At 28.6% G+C, this 18,327-nt stretch overlaps 2 protein-coding genes across 2 annotated transcripts; both read left to right on the forward strand.

Annotated features, from left to right (window-relative positions):
• Positions 1-381: 381 nt before the first annotated feature.
• On the forward strand, positions 382-1,756 carry LOC125839726 (fruit-specific protein-like). The gene is made up of 2 exons (XM_049518713.1): positions 382-454; positions 1,315-1,756. The coding sequence occupies exons 1-2, from the start codon at positions 409-411 to the stop codon at positions 1,518-1,520; spliced, it is 252 nt and encodes an 83-aa protein (XP_049374670.1). The 5' UTR covers positions 382-408; the 3' UTR covers positions 1,521-1,756.
• Positions 1,757-9,831: 8,075 nt separating this feature from the next.
• On the forward strand, positions 9,832-16,340 carry LOC125839728 (protein RGF1 INDUCIBLE TRANSCRIPTION FACTOR 1-like). Its single transcript, XM_049518715.1, has 4 exons — positions 9,832-9,873; positions 13,802-14,071; positions 15,054-15,206; positions 16,257-16,340. The coding sequence occupies exons 1-4, from the start codon at positions 9,832-9,834 to the stop codon at positions 16,338-16,340; spliced, it is 549 nt and encodes a 182-aa protein (XP_049374672.1).
• Positions 16,341-18,327: the final 1,987 nt, after the last annotated feature.

An 18,327-nucleotide genomic window follows, 5' to 3' on the forward strand; every position in this document is an offset into this window, starting at 1 on the left:
TAGTGAGAGTAAAATTCTTGAAATAGTGGACATTTACACTATAATATTTTATAACACTTCCCTTGAATATCCGTATACAGATAATGTGTCTTGTCAAAATCTTAGTGGGAAAAATCTCGTGAAAAATTCTTAGTAAAGAAAAAAAGAATATACATATCTTTAATACGCATTATTTGTTGCCTCATTAAAAACGTTATCTGGCCAATAAAATAAACTATTTGCTCAACTCTGCTTTTTATTCTAAGACTAGTACAATTATTAGTGAATATTTAATCAACATAACTGTATACTATGGGGCCTATAAATTGGACCCTTCTCAAAGAAAAATAAAATCACCACACAACACTTTTCTTCTGTTCATCAATTAGCAATTAATCCAAAACCATAACGGCTGCCAAAAATTCAGAGATGAAGTTTGCTATCTTCTTCGTTGTTCTCTTGACGACCACTTTAGGTTCATAACACTTCTCTTAATTTTTTCATTATTTCTTGGAATTCATATGCATGTGTTTGGTATCATGGTATATACAAGGAGGAAAATATTTTTTTTAATTACTGATTTTCTAATGTTTGGTAGGTAAGCGAAAAAAAAAAAAAATAATAATAATAATAATTAAAAAAAATAAATAAAAAAAAAAAAAAAAAAAAAAAAATATATATATATATATATATATTATCTAGCAAAACACTATGGAGTTGGATGTGGCGGAGAGTGGGGGTGGTAGGGGAGGGGATGTGGAAGAGATAATGAACTTACAATGACATTATGTAACTTGTTTTTTTTGTTTTGATTAAAGAAGTCATTCTCCTCATTTGTATAAACTTGTTTTCCAAGAGATATATACACCCTCCGTTTTATATTACTTGATGCCGATTGACTTGGCCCACCCCTTAAGAATGATTCAATTAGAGATATATTTTACTAAATTATCGTATTAATGATGCTTTGAAGCTCTAAATTTGGCAATTACTATTTTACGTTGTAATTTAATGAGAAACTTTCAATAATGACTATAGATCTGGAATAAAGAAGAGAGGTGAGAGAGAGATAAAAGTAATAGTGCCATATTTGTTCAAGGGGTAATTATCCCCGATAAACTATCTTTTTTATAATAATGAAATCACAAAATTACTTTGCCTTATGGCCACAAAGTGTCATTAAGCAATTTTTTTTTTCTTTGTAACCAAAGTTTATCCAATTTTGATCATTATGATTTTCTATGATACTTAAGTAAAGTAAATTATTTTTTTATACTATGTATCTTTACATTATAATTCGAATTCTTACATGGATCTTAATCATAATATATGCAGTTAATATGCAAGTGATGGCTCTTCGAGACATGCCGCCAGAAGAAACATTGCTGAAAATGAAGCTATTTCCCTCAAATGATTTGGGAACTTGTAACGATTATTGCACCAGAAACTCCGACTGCTTCGGAATTACCCTCTGCCCGTGGTGTAAGCTGAAGAAGTCCCCCAGTGGTGGTACATACAGTGAATGCTCCCCGTTTCCTTGAACAATATCAACGATCTATCTATTATCTATCTATCTCTATGTGTGTTTATGTGCGTGCGCGTACATTTGTTTTTTTTTTAATTTTCGTCTTTGTACCTTTTCCCATCAACACTACTATGTTTAGTGTTGTCTTTGTATGTCTTTACCCTTTGGTGTGAAGAATATGAATAAAGGGATATGTATCTAGATATATTCTAGGTAATGTCCTACTGCTTATAAAATATGTAGCAATGGTTGTTTGAATAAAAACATCTATGAGTGAAATAATTATTTCATATTAATTCACGTATCTATTTCACTTATGATACATATTTTAAACTTGTACAATATAAAAGAAGCAAACCTAAGTTAATATAAACATTATCTTTTGATAAACTTAAAGTATCGACGAAACTACGAAGTAAATAGTTAAAGAACTAATTTGAACTTGTCCTTAAAAAAAAGGGACTATTTTTGTCATTTTATTACTTTCTGAAATCATCTTTACAAAAAAATATTCTATAAACCCCCCTCTAAATTAAGAGACATCCCTTCAAACTTCTTATAATTTGATATTGATATATAGCCATGGAAGAACAAAACTTTCAGCAACGGAAGAGGCTAGTTGAGGAAATAACAAGACACAAATTTATGAATTACAACTTATTACATTAAGCTTTCACTCATCCTTCCATTTCACAAAATTGTGCATCTAATGATAGAATTGAGTTTTTAGGTAGGAAGTGAATTTTAAGCATCGGATCGAACTAAAATAAAAAATCTTCTCAAATTTTATCATATATATAACGGAGCCATATATTTAAGGAGTACTTGGTTGGCACCCCTTCATCTGAAAATTGTGCATATTGATACTTCTTGATTTCTCCGTGAATACATCCTTATATTTTAACTCTTTTGTATTGAAATTTTTTTACTCCATGTGTTTATCATTAGTGATATGATTTTTTTATTTTTTTTGGCACCATATCAGCTCCAATTAAGTTTCAAGGGCATGATGCCAAGAAGTCCCATCGTAGTAGTCAAATCAGGAAAAAAATTACTCTCTCATTCTCATTCATTGTTGCCCAATTTGACTTGATACGATATTTAAAAAAAAAAAAAAAACTTAAAACTTATGATTTAAAACAATTTTTAGATATTTATGTGGTTGAAAATTATTTTATTAAGGGTAAATGAGATATTTTAAAGTTAAATTATTTCTAATTATAATAAGATGACATTCTTTTTGGGACAGACTAAAAAAGAAAAAATCCCACATAAAATGGGACAGAAGAGTACTTCATAAATATCTCAGTCACTATATATATATATATATATATACTAGATAATAGCACGGGCCCAATAATATAAATGGTATGTTTTGGGGCTAATAATCGAGTTTTTGAAGCGATTGTTTGCGTGGATAAAGGAATAAGTTTTTTTATGAAAAACCTATACTTTCTTTGACGCTATTTAAGGCATAATAAGACTACCCACATACAACATTTTTGAAATATTTTATGTTGTCAATTATCATGATTTATAGTATTTTTACGATAGATTCACTTCAAGAATCAGTTGAATTTTTTTGTATTTTTTTCAAAACATATTTTATATTATCAATTATCATGATTTATAGGATTTTTACGCAATTTTTAAATATAAAAAAATATAAAAAATAAGACAAATAAATTAAAATGGATCCAATATATGTTATTTTTGTTGTCTCAATTTATGTGACACAAATGAAATTTGGAGAGTCATCCAAATTTTCATATTTTAAAAAAAAATGTTTTAAGTTATTAATTATTGTGATTTATGATATTTTTATGTAACTTTCAAATAACGTACATTACTGGTCACTTTGTCCTAATTTATGTGATATGGATAAAATTACAAAATTAACCCTTTTAAAATGTCTTTCAGATATTTTAAGTTGTTAATTATTATTATTTATAATACTTTTTTGGTAATTTTAAAATGATATGTGTTATTTTTTCTGTCCCAATATATGTGAGTCTGATAGAATTCTGTCAGTCAACGTATTGTATATTTTGGGTTGTTTTACTCTATTTCAAACAGTAGACTTTTCAACAATTTTTGCTCATGCTAGTGCCCCCTGAAATTCTTGGATTTATATAGCTTTTAAATATTTTAAATTGGTAATTATTGTAATTTTTAATGCTTTTTAAGTCATTTGTAAATGATATATGTTGCTTCCTTGATTGGGACTTTTCCATTTGTGACACATATATATAGATATTTGGTGCCCGTGCCAGCACGGGCCCAATAAATATTAATTTTTTTGTTTTAATTTATGTGATATAAATGGAATTTGAAGATTAGTCGATTTTTTATAAGTTTTCTTAAAAATATATTTGAAGTTATTAAATTGTTGTGATTTATAGTATTTTTGAGTTAATTTTGAATAATATAGGTTACTCATGTTTCAATTCACATGAATAATCATAAATATTTTCAGTTGTTAATTTATTGTGAATTCTAGAAATTTTGACGTTATTTTCAAATAGTACATGTTACTTATTCTATTCCAATTAGTCAACAAAATTTCTTATATGATTTAAAAATATTTTAATTGCTAATTATTGTGATTTATAGCATCTTTTATGTAACTTTTAATAATATATAATTTGTTCAAATTCATATGACAATGATAAGATTTCAAGAGTCAACGCAATAAAAATTTAAATTTTTAAAAAAGTTGTACCTCTAATATATTTTGTAGCTAAAATATACTCTCTCTGTCCACTTGTATTTGTCATGTTGCGCTTTTTGAAAGTCCATTTGACTAATTTTGAAAGTTAAATCAGATTGTATTAATTCGATATTTAAAAAAATATATATATGCAAAATCTATACAAAAAGTACTATAAATTGTAATTTTTTGCCTATGAATATGATGAAAAAACACATTGTAAACTATTAGTTAAAATTCTTATAGTTTGACTCTAAAAAGGAAATCATAACATTTAAAAGTGCATAGAGAGAGTAATAAATAGGTAATTAAATTTCAAGAAGTTTAAAATAAAAGGTTGGAAAAAGAATTAGATAGACAACATATATTGAAAATTGAAAACATATAAATAATAAATGGGCCCAAATAAGGTCAAACTTTTTGTCTAATAAAGTAGTAGGTAATTAATGATGTTAAATTGTCCAATAATATAAATTTTAAAGGTACAACCATAAAAGAAGAATGTACAACACTATGAAGCACATATCATCCAACACTTGTCATGTGCTAATTAGTAGATATTCCCACTTATTATATATATAAATATATATAAAATAAGCCACAATGCAAAGATTTTTATAGTATTTAGTTACATTGTAACTATCTTGTTAGCTTTCAACCAAAATGAGTACTTCTTTTAAATAATAAATATGTCATTGTATGAGCTATTTATTACTCATTCCTTTTGAATTTGTTAATCTTATTTTGATCTGACACATACTTTACGAAAGTAAATTAGATTTTGAGAAAAAACATTAAGTGATACTTGAAGTTGTCTCAGATTTTCAAAAAGATACCTTAACTTTGCGTGCGTCCTATTACCCCACAAAACATTCAAAATCATAATAAATACACATTTTTTACACAATATTTCCACTTTGGACAAAAATATCCTTCGAATGTGCAATTTCTTAAAAACAAAAAGTCGGACCCATTATTGATGTATTGAATGATACTTTGGTAATTTCTTATGATGAATTCGTTTTGTTTGTTTCTTTTAAATTTATTTTACTATACTAAATAATTGTATAAAATATTATGAATCAAGATAATTAATTACTTAAATATTTAAAAGATATAAAAATATATAAAAGATTTGATTGACTCTTCAAATTTTACCGGTGACACATAAATTGGGACAAGTGAAATAATATATATTATTTGAAAATTTCTTAGAAAGTACTATAAATTACAGTAATTAACAGCTAGAAATATTTCAAAGACAAAAAAATTTTGATTGAATCTCAATTTTTTTTAGTACTACATAAATTGAGAAAGAAGAAATGACATCTATTATTTAAAAATGGCGTAAAAGTATTACAAATCATACAATAAGAATTAACAATTAAAAATTTTAAAAGACTATAATGCTTTATACTTATTTTATTTCCACTTTGGACAAACATATCCTCCCAATATGTATATTTTTTTAAACAAAAAGTGGGACCCATTATTGATGTATTCAAGGATGCTTTGGTAATTTTCCTATGATGAATTTGTTTTGTTTGTTGTTTAATTTTTTTTAAATAATTGTATAAAATATTAAAAATCACAATAATTATTTACTTAAATATTCAAAAGATATAAAAATATGTAAAAGATCTAATTAACTCTTCAAATTTTATCGGTGACACATAAATTGGACAAATGAAATAATATATATTATTTGAAAATTACTTAGAAAATACAATAATTTACAGTAATTAACAATAGAATATTTTAAAGACAAAAAATGAAACAAAAAATGATACATATTGGGCCCGTGCTAGCACGGGCTCCAATGTCTAGTATATATATATATATATATATATATATATATATATATATGAATTCGCTAGACTCTAAATCATGAACCAATTAACGTTTGAAGTAGGTGACGCTGTCAAAAACATTTTAGTGATGCGTTATAGAACGGATCAAGACAATCTAACCCAAATTTTATCAAATCTAATTAGTCTATTTATTTTTAAAAAAAATTTAGTACCTAACAAAATTAGGTAGGGCTAGGTTCGTTTGGCCGAGCTGGCCTAATCCGTGATTTAATAATAACAGTTGAGCTAAGATTTTTGAAGCCCATTTTAAAAAAGGGCTTTTTAGTCTGGCCTACATAAGTCTGCTGATTTGGGCTTGAGCAGTATGGGTAGGCCGACCTAGTTGCCAAATAAAAAATAAATAAAATAAAAATAAAATGAAGTATTAAAAACAACAAGAGTCCAAACTCAAAATCTATTTAAAGTTTTAAATATTAAAATTTAAATACAAATAATGTTTATCAAATTAAGTTAATATTTCTACTTAGCTATTTATACTTTTACTTGAAATCAAACTTGATAAATATTTATAAAGATCGATAATTGTATTTGTGGATTTGATTAACAAGTAGTAACACTAACACCGTGTAATATTATCTTGTTGTTATATAAGATAATATTTTTAAATTATATTGATTTAAAAAATTATAAAAAACATACTTTTAAAAAAGTGGGTTGGCTTGACACATCCCGCTACCCATGTACTTGTGGGTTAGGCTAGCCATTTTCTGGCCCACAAAAAGAATGGGCTAGCCCGACCTAACCCATCAAATTTCAGAGCCTATATAGATCAGCCCGGATGGGATGAGTCAGCCCCTATTGACACCTCTATTACTCGATAACAAAATCTCAACAAAGATGTTATGTAAAGATGCTTAAGAATGAAAAAAGATTTCTAATACATAGTGGACTTTCAATATCCCAACTTTGTCTCAACCATGCTTAGTTTGTTGATCGTTAACTTGTGCTATTATGTATTTAAGATTTAAACTTTATATGTTTAAACTAATTAAAAGTGAAATGTAAAAGAAACATGAATTAGTGACTTGAAGACTCCCAATTGAATTCAATCATTTAAGAGGTTATAGTAGGTAGAGAATCGTGTTTTAACTATGATGAAATTATTAGAGCTATTTAGAAAATTTAAATGACCCTTATTATACTACAATCAAACAATGCCATAATCTTGAAAGCTTGAAGCTTTTAATAAAAAATTACAACAATAAATTCAACATGAGCATAAAGGAAAGTTGAGGGATGAATTTAGCATGAAATATTGAAAAAATAATAAAGAAAACTTACCACTTAAAGCTTTGTTGAACGCGAGGGATATTTTCAAGAGTTCTAACTTCTAATGGAAGGAGGGAGTAGAAATAGACTTACCCATTCTGGGATTTTTCGTGTCTTCGTCCTTGTCTTCATTTTTGCGATGTTTTCGACCCTCATATCTGCACATAGTCACTTTGAACACTGTTAATGGTGGATTGCTTCCCATCTAGCACCTTAGTTAAGATTCTTGCATGACATATTTTTATATTTTTTTGCTAAAAATTAATAAAAATAAGAAAAACAACTAAAACTAAAAGGATTTTTTTTCGATTTCTCTTGAATAGCGCTTGATTTAATGTTGGGCATACAAAGTTGGCTAATTATGATTATGTGTGACTACATATTGATTGCAGAATTTTGTGATGATTCTGTTTGGTAACTTATATGTCTAGTGATTGTGTTGGGAATGAGGTTATCTATTTCACTGATGTTGTGGAGTTAATCGATTATGTGTTAATGTACTTGTTTACTTGTTTAACAGGCTTTATAGGTATTTCTAACTAAGTGGAAGGAGGGCTTCGGGCAAAGAACAACTATCAAGTACTTTACTTCAGTCCCAATACTGGGAATTGGCCTATAATGCCTATCAATATATAACACTTCTGCTGATATTACTTATATATTATTTTTTTTAAGTGTAGACTGTAATCCAAAGTCTTTTTGTAAAGTTATCAATAAATAAAATTGAAGGCTCATTAATCCTTTGAGGTTTTATTCATAGTTTTTGTCCTCTTACAAAGTATAAAGTTTAATAATTTCAAATATTAATACAAAGTTACAACATAGTAAGAAAAAAATATTAGTTCAATCTGTTACACCTGACTAAACCCCTTACGAGGGCGGGGTTGGGTCAGATAGTATTTTCTCCCAAAACCCTAGCCCCTAAATCAGACCTAAGGGCAACCCAATTTGGCCTAGAATCGGGACCATTAAGGTTGACCTTAAATGGACGAATTCAGATCGAACCGACCCAATAGTTAGGCTTAGCTAAAATTGTTTCTCTTTATTTAATCATCCATAAAGCCTACTAATTCATATTTGCCTAAACTTACTAGGAGTGATTAAAACATTTGCTTTCAAAATGCTCTTCATATTAAGATTTTGATTAAAAAAAAGTTTCATATGAGAACTGAGTTAATCTTGCACTAATACGTAGCTCGAACGGCACCAAGGGTTACAATTTAGTAGGAAAAGGTGCATAATCTTCCACCAAATGAGGCATAAATCTACTCATTTTGACTTTCTTTTTTATATCTTCCCAACACATTTTATCTCTCAACACTTTATTTATATGTATTTTATTATTAAAGGAAGATCCTAGTCCCAAGCCAAGAAAAGATTGGTTTCTTATCCTTTTTGTCCTCTTAAACTTCAAGTTTTTTCAATTTGGTTTCTAATTTCTTCTAAAAATATTTGAGATCTATATTTTGGTATAAGTCAGCCAAAACATCTTTAACGTGATATAATATATATATATATATATATATATATATATATATATATATATATATATATATATATTTGTCAATGATGACAAAAATGTACATGAAATTTTCAAATAACTTGCGTGATTAAGTGTATTTCTATATTTTATATGTAATTTGTTTTTTGCTAATTTACATTGTATGATAACAAGTTTCAACCTAAATAATTATCCGTGGATCCAATTACCATTAATCACACACTTAAATTTTGAGATCCGTCTCAAGACAATATTGTTGAATTATTAACAAGCTTGACATATAAAGAGAGAATCAATGATTTACCTCTTCCTTTTATTTTCTTTCCTTTTTAGTAAAAATAAAAATTAAAACACACAATTAATAATTTGCCTTGATTTCAATTTTACTAAATCTAATTACCTCATACATGGATAAATCATAAATGTGTGCAAATGCCTTACTTGGAGAAACTTTGAAGTGAGAAAGCTTGACTTCACCTATAGGATTGTTTAGGAAAAAAACTTAAAATGGAGAACTAGAATAGATAAGGGAAAAATTTCATAGAGTTACAAAATCTTTCCATGTTCACACTATTTGACAAGCAAAATGAAATGACAATATTGTCCATTACATACATATAATTTGACCTCAAAATTCTATGTTCTACCTACTCAAAAATCTGTCTTGGATTCATCGCTTCTCATCGTAAGGGTAAACCTGGAAGAAATGTTCCACACTTTATCATCAAACATATCTCCGTTGTCTCTTGAAATATAACGGACAGTTAGAAAACTAGGGATTCATTTGTCCTTATGTGCTTCTAAACAAAAAAATATTTGACTAAAACAATTGTCTTTATTACTTCAATTGTTGTCTTGCCAATTTAGTACACGTCAAGGGCTAGCAATAAAATCCTACAAGTAGTTCTATGTGGCTTCTTCAAATACCATTTTCAGAAAATTGAAACACTCTAGAGAGGGAAAAATTGGGGAAAAAATGAATAGCTCCGATTCATTACCTTTTGAAACAAATGAGCAGGTACATACGTTATACATGTGTAGCATTATTGATTTTCAATTATATATAATTTTTGTTAGTTTTAATATTCAAGATATAGGTATCTTATAATTGGAATTTTGATTTATTCAAAACTGATTGTTTATTTCTATGTTTTGTGTGAGATTTAATTCTTACCATTTTATTCATTCATTTCCATTTCAAAAAGGAAATAGAGAATTATTTTTTCCCTTTGATTGTTGATGAATTTTCATATGACTGACCAGTGTTTTCAAGGGGGGGGGGGGGGAGGGGAGGGTCGTACCAAAAATGCTCCGGGCATAAATTAAAGACGCAGATTCATAAGACGTAAGTTCTAAAACTTGATCAGGCGTAAGCCTCGAGCATAAAAACGTAAGTCCTGGGCATATTTTTAATATATTTTTTTAACTTTTTTTGCTTTAAATCATATTTTTTATTATTGGTGTAATGATTTCTCAAATAGTAATTATAATACTTTTTTTCTTCATTATTGATTATTAATACTTATCTGAAATAAAAATCATAATATAATTTCTATAATAGTTATTTATAAAAATTTATTTGTAAAATCATTGAAAGGTTTACTTTTGCGTATTTTATTAGTAATAAAACTATAAAATTGAATATACATGAGATTATGCCCAATAGATCTATGGGCTTACGTCCCATGTCTCGGGGCATACGCCTCGCCCTGTACTGTATAAAACGTCTCGCCTCACACCCCGCCTTTTAAAACACTGGGACTGACTATATGTGTGATAGCCTCTTAAGTGATTTGTATAAAATGTAACGATTGTTGAAGAAATTGAATTTGAATCTACTTTGTAAAGTTGTGTTATGACTTATTATTATAAAAATTAATTAATGAAATATATTGGGACTTAATTAATTACATCATCTTGTTTTAAACAATTTCTCTTTGTGGACATCTAGAAATGATAACATATTAGGAAGTTTTCCAGACTTGATTTTACGAGAGAATTACTGTTTTCTAATATCATGACTTTTAATCAGTGAACAATTTCGACTAATTAGAGGGTATAATTGAGTTATTTAACAGTTAAATATTTCAATCTTGATAACTCTTTCATGTTATATATATATATATATATATATATATATATATATATCCTTACAAAAATAAAAGATTTTTCTAACGATTGTATACCACATGTCTTGCAGTCTTTTATTCATAAAATAAAATATATATTTTTGGTAGGATGAATATACTTAAGAGGGGCTAGATCTTACTTTACATATCCTAATGAGGTAGCAAACCTCTACTAATTATTAGCAAGTATGAATAATATGAGAGTTAAAAAGTACTAGATATACTATGATCACATTACACTTTATGATGATATGCTTAAGTAATGCAAAATTATAAAAACAAAAAAGAAAATTGAGTCATCAACTCCAAACTTTCTTTTAAAAATATATGAACTAATAAATATAGATCATAACAATTCTTGAAATGTTATTCACTAATGATGTCATACCGTTAATTTTGGAAAAAAAAAATGACAAGTTTCAGGCAAGTAATGTGTAAAAGGATCGGATGTCTCATTTTCTTGTCATATAATGAGAGGGAGGGGAGTCGTCTTGTGCTTTAACGGCTTGTCTGTATCGTAAAATTAAATGTGTACTGGTTTTGTAATTTTAACTATATTCTATTTTGACGTACATATTTTTTTCCTCTAATGGAGTCTAGAATATGCAAACTTTCAACAGTTTTGTATTCTAGTTCATGTTCATTCTACTTTTTTTCACGTTAGAAAGCGAGTATTTTCACGACATAGAATAAAATAACCATTTTACCCTAAATCATCCTGTAAAACCCTACTTTCTGTGTCTTTGTTGAGTTCTTTCTTTCAACTCGGTTCATGGACTTGATGTGAGCTTCTCTCTTATTTCGAACTATGTATTGAGCCACTAGTTATACTTCAACAACACTCCTAACCATGTCAAACAAACTTCCTATTTGCTACAAACCAACTTCCAAGTATGTTAGAGACTATCTTTTTGCTTCAAACCCTCCTTTCAATCAATGAGGTATCATCTTCTTGACAAGTCAATATAAAAAGATGAAGTAAAATAAAATTTTGATTCACATGTAAACTCTAGACTCTATTACATATCTATAGTGGGATGTAAGAGAAAATACTAGTTCTATGTCAGTTATGTGCGGGTATTTGACTCATAATTGATGAATTCATTGGTTTAATTACTATTGAATGCATGTCAATTGAACCCTTCAATAAGTCTATTGAAATTGACTCAGTAATAGATTTATTGTGGTCAAGGGTACTCCTCTATCTTAGTATTTTGGGTTGGAAAAATTTACTACGATGAAGAAATTCAAAATATTGTTTCCTAATATTTTGATTGGTGAATTTATTATCCCTATTTGTAAATTACCCCTATTTCTATTAGGAAGGTGAGGCAAAAAGGGCTTGATGAACTGTCCAAATTCTCTGATATCAAATTAAAATTGATAAAAGTTTATTTGAGTCTCATAGTCATTCCTTTATTGAATAGTTTCATATGCTTGACTAAATAAAAAGAATCAAGCTCACATTATAAAAAGTTTATTGAGTTTCATAGTCATTCATTTATTCAACCAATATCACCTCTTTCAGGTTTTGTGAGGTGATTGACCCTAGCTCTACACAACTTTCCTTCCTTCTATTATTGGTGTGGATCATCAAGCGATGTGATCAGATGGATGAAATTCCTTCCTTCGTAACCAATGTCTTATTAGAACCTTGTAAATGGAGAAACCATGTTAAGGACTATTCTCCCCTTTAATGGAATTTATGTGATCCAAATCTAGATTAGTGTGTTCTAAATATATCAGATGTCTCTCTTAAAAGAAAAATTGTCACAAAAGCCCATCGTAGGTGATATGAGTTCTCTATGTGATGGAAAGATAAGGGATGAGGGTTAAGCAAATGCCATGAGTACTAGGATCGTTTGGTGTGCTAGACAAGATGAAATATCCACAATTAAGTTTGAGATTAAATTTATATGTATTGTATTGACAATATAGATCTAACTCCACCCTGAAACCTAAATATTCCACCTTCCTATCAAATTTGGAATTATTTTATCCCACTTCCCACATAGGATAAGTTAGTTCAAGAATTATAATTTAAATTATATTCTCGAGATAATATAATCTGCATATCAAACAACCCCTTAAGTCACAGACAACATATCAAGGAGAAATTGAACAAAAAAAATATACATGATTTGTTTCATGTTTTTTTGTTCATTTCTAATTATTGAGATGGATATTTTCATTGACTCAATTTTTTTCTGGAAATGTTTCTCTTTTGTGTTCCACTAAACGTTTCTCATCATTTAATATTTATCCTAAAAAAAACCTCACGAAAGAGTCAAGAAAATCTTAACATACATTTCTGATTATTATATATAAAATGTATGTAGATGTTCTTAGAACTTAGTCAACTACAAAGAGGTGAAGTATTAGTTTCTCCTAAAAATTAATCTTTCAACTAGCTAAGTTCCATTGTTAACAAGAAGCAATGAAACTTAATTGATTGGATTTGATTCATTCCTAAACAAGCCTTAATAGAACTTTAAATCTTTAAATTTCATTAACATTGATCAAACAATTGTTGGATGAGACACTTAATAGATAATTAGTTTGATAAGTATTTTGTTTTCTTTATAACTTTTTTGATGTATGTATATTTGATGACAATATCGTTCCAAGTAAATTTACTGTTCAACTAATGAGAAAGCCTTATTGAATAGATAATTAGGTTTATAACAGTTTTTTATTTTCCTGTAATATGTATATTTGATGATAATATTACTTCAGGTGAGTAATTTTGAAAAGTGAGAATTTTTTTTTTGCAATTCAATTAGATCAATGAAATATCATAATGCATTATATTTGTAGGGAGAATTGGAACGTCCTAGCAGGAATATGCCAGCATGGATAGGGCCATTTTTGAAGAAGACATTTTTTGGGACATGTTTGGTACATGATGAACTTCAAAAGAATGAGCTGAACAAGTATTGTATCACATGTGATTCAGATTTATGCAGGAATTGCATTGCTACAAACAAACACAATGAGCATGACCTACTAAAGATTTATCGACATGTTTACAAAGACGTTGTTCCTCTCGACGAGATGGAGAAATATATTGACTGCACCAAAATTCAGGTAAATTTTAATTGATATAGGTAGTTACATCTAGAAATGATGAAAAGAGATCATATTGATTATGAATTGATGCTCTGGACATTAATTTATTTGGACATGTTAGTGAGAATTAAATATTAGTTAATGAAATGTTAGTCATTTGTTTATACTATATTATTTTGGATGTTATTATAAAAATATTATATATTAATATAACAATTGATGAGATTTTTAATTCAAAGTTGTAAAATATTTATGATAAAAAGTAGATAGTTTTTTGTATATACATATTTAAAATTTGTACTTTTTATTATAATCTTCTGTTATAAATGACAATAAATTCATAAAATCAGTATTAATTTTTTGGGGTCTCTACCCTAAAAACAAGCATTTTACTAGTCTCACCCTTGCCTCATCTCTGTTTGGACCCACTAATTAAGTCATTTTGTGGGTAAAAATTTACAAGTCTACCATTTGTTTGAAGTTGAACCTGAACAAAATGACTGAAGTTCAATCTTTTTCTTTTGTTAAAACTTAAGAAACATATGGTTGATTTTGTTATGTTTGCCTAAATTCATTCACTGATGCACGTACATTAAAGTTTAGCTATTTTTGTTTGGACTTCATATAAAAAATATCTGAACTTTAATCATATATAACTTCAGACATTTTCATTTGAAGTTAAGCTTGACAAAGCCTAACTTCTAAGTTGTCTATAGTGGATAGATCTGTGCACACTGTTTTCTACCGGTTGCACAATGATTGATTATTTCACTCATTTATATATACCCTTACAAGTAGTAACAATTTGCAATTCTTGTTGTTTTTACATAATTAGTATCGGTATGTTTAGTTCGGAAATAATTTCTCTACCTTCACGAGATAGTAGTAAAGTATGTGTACACTATACCCTTTCCATACCTCACCTGATGAGATTTCACTGAATATGTTATTATGGTGTCTATGTGTTAGTGATGAGATATATATAATTTGCTATGTGCAGCCATACAAATGCAACAAGAAATGGGTAATTGCTTTGAATCCGCTGCCACATTGTGGATCTGGCTCTCTAATTGTTGGAGACCCTACTTGTTACACTTGTAAAAGGAGATTGAATGACCCTGAACAGTTTCGCTTCTGTTGTATTGCTTGCCAGGTACATAACACTCCCTCCATTTCAAACTAAGTGGTTGTTTCGCAATGATTTTTATTTTATTTTTAAATATTTTTTTGAAATCTGAATTTTGGAAATTATGCTCGATCGGGCACATAGTTTAAGAAATAAAGAGAGACTTGAGTCGAGGGTCTTTTGGAAACAATCTCTCTACTTTCATAAGGTAGTGTTGGGTACATTTTACCCTCCACACCTTACTTTTTGGATTTTACTAGGTATGTTGTTGTTGTTGTTGTATAATCCTAAATAGAATGTTGAAATTGAAAAAAACGTACTCCCTCCATCTCAATTTATGTGATATTGTTTGACTCGACATGGATTTTAAGAAATAAAGACTTGATATTTATGGTCCAAAATAAATCACAGATGTTTGTGTGGTTAAAAATCTCTCATTTAAGGTAAAATGAGTATTTTAAAGCTAAATTGTTAGTAAATATATATAAATGTATCATTAATTTCGGAACTGAAAAAAATGAAAGTGTCATATAAATTGTAATAGAGAGTATTAAATGTTATGAATCAACCTCAGTCCGACATGGATTTTGACGTCACGGAATTAGTTATTGTGTCAAGAAGAAGTAATAAAACCAAAAGACCTTCACAAAGGTTGATTTGAGATCCAGACTCAATTAGCAACTAGTTTAAAAGGAAGAGAAGTTGGAAAGATAGGTTAGGCTTATTGTTGTGTGAAAAGTCTGGTTCTCCTGACCTCCCTTCTGAAGTGTCTGTATTTTCTCATCTCCCTTCTTCCAGCAAACAATCCCTAGTCTTACTTTCGATATTTCTATATGTTTGGGGTTTTACCGTTTCAATTGTTATGTTTATTTTTGGAAATCGTAATTGAACTTTAGTCTTATTAATATAATTGAGAAGTGGTTATTGTTGTATTGGATTTGAGTTATTTACCCTAAATATAACGGAAAAACACTCTAACAAGACACTTAAATTGGAACAACAGGAGTATTATATCTTTACAATGTCAATACATATAAATATTTTTGCAAATAACATATGGTATGATGGAATTTGTAGGTGGAAGCCAAATGGGGAAAGATTGTGGAGATGAAGAAGAAGCGCAAGAGGAAGGGAATTCCTCGCAGAGCTCCTTTGAAATAAATATGCTTTGCTTTAATTTCATCATTTTGAAGTACTTTGCTTGAAGAATTTTCAACTTTGTGACTTATTCTGCTACTTGAAAAACTTATGTGCTTTCAACTCTTTTCATTTTTAATTAAGACTTTTGGAACCTAATTTTCTTGCATGCATTGTCATTATGTGGTTAAAAATATATGTGGACGCATGATCTCTCTTTTAATGCGCCGTGTTGTTTGAACTCTTCAAAAATATCAATGGGTACGTGTCAAATTTTCTGAAAGTAAAGTATTTTTTGAAGAATCCGACAATGATGGGGCATCAAAAGTGAAGAGCCCGCTTAATTTAGCTTTGTTTGAGGTGACTAGTACTTTTTTTGGTATATGTGTTGCAGGTGTATATCGAGTCAATTTTTTATTTGTTTCATTACTATGCTGACGTTTCGTCATATATTTTGGGAGTAATTTTTGAAAAATTGTCTTTAAATATCTGTTTGACTATGAAATTTGATTTGAAAATAGTTTTTGGATTTTTGGAACTTAATTCCACTCAGAAAACTTTAATTTTTTTCAAGTAAAACATATGTCCAAATGCAATTTCATATTCTAAAAATCACAACTTAGAAAACTCATATTTTCAAGTTTCCATTTCAAAAACTAAGATCAACTAGGAGCTTAGTTGGTATTACGCCTGTATTTATTCATGGGCTAACCTATATATTCATGATACATACACCAATATTTTTTTATGTGTTAATGGGTATTTACTACAATTTTTCTAGTATATATACATATAAAAATATATCTGAAGACAGGAGGATTTATACTATATATTTATAAATTCTACAGGTTTGAGGTAATAATATAGCGTAGTATATATTTTGAGGTAGTAATAAATAGTAACCAATGAGGATTGTGGTAGAGTGGTAAGTACTCCTTCATCCTTAACTACAGGTCTCAGGTTTGAATCCCTCTTTCCGACGCGAATCTAAATTAAATCAGATTCCAATATGAATACCAGACATTGAATGAGAAACCGAAAGAAAATATAAAGTAGTGTATTGTAAAAGAGGAGAACCATGGGCGGAGCCTAATTTGTTAGAAGTGTTACTGTTGTTTTAGGCTGCCTAATTAATGTACACAAGTACTAGGGTCTTTAGTCACTTGAATAGGAAGTAAAGTGGGGAATGCCACTAAAAATATATTTTTAGCGGCAATTAAACTTGGCCAAGAAATCCAATCCCAATTGAGTTTTATTTTCATAAATATTTCCGCCTTCATATGGTTTCTCCTAATTTCAAATCTCTTTCCTTTTGTATAAATATGATAATGTTTTCATGTTGAGTTCTTGTTCCTTGATCCAGTACGTGTCTATGCCATAAACCAATTTTCTCAAGAAATTCCTCTTGCTCTTAAAAATCTACTTTGTTCCCAACATTACCTAATTATTTTACTTCGTCCATAGAACTTTTGTAACCCAGTTCCTCCCGTAGACATGATAAGAATCTGATTCTTCTATAGTTATTTGTCAATCATAAATACTACCAATTCATTGTTTGAAACATGTTATCTAATTCACATATAATATTTGTTATGATTGCCAATTATCAAAACTTTGACTTCAGTATTACTTATATATAAAATAGAAGAGGCTAGGGAAGCAGGTCATGGTCAACATGCCTGCTTCCAGTCAGTCAGGGATATTTATGGTATTTTCAGCTTTTTATGCTTGAAAAAAAATGGTACTCTCTCCGTTTCATTTTATATGTCATCTCTTTCTATAAATAATTGGTCTATAATACTTGTCATTTCATAAAATCAATGCATAAATTAGCATATTGTTCCTTTATTACCCTTGTGAGTTATTAGCATTAAAAACATACGTTTGACCAACTTAGAAAAGTTAAGTAAATGATTCATGTTCATTGGTTAAATAAATTAATTCATATTCATTGATTGAAAACTTGAGTTCCAAAAAAATTAAATAAGGATAGAAGAATAAAGTTACATCA

Source organism: Solanum verrucosum, unplaced genomic scaffold, assembly GCF_900185275.1.
Source record: "Solanum verrucosum unplaced genomic scaffold, falcon-dt-bn FXZP01000175.1, whole genome shotgun sequence".
NCBI classification, from domain to species: domain Eukaryota; kingdom Viridiplantae; phylum Streptophyta; class Magnoliopsida; order Solanales; family Solanaceae; genus Solanum; species Solanum verrucosum.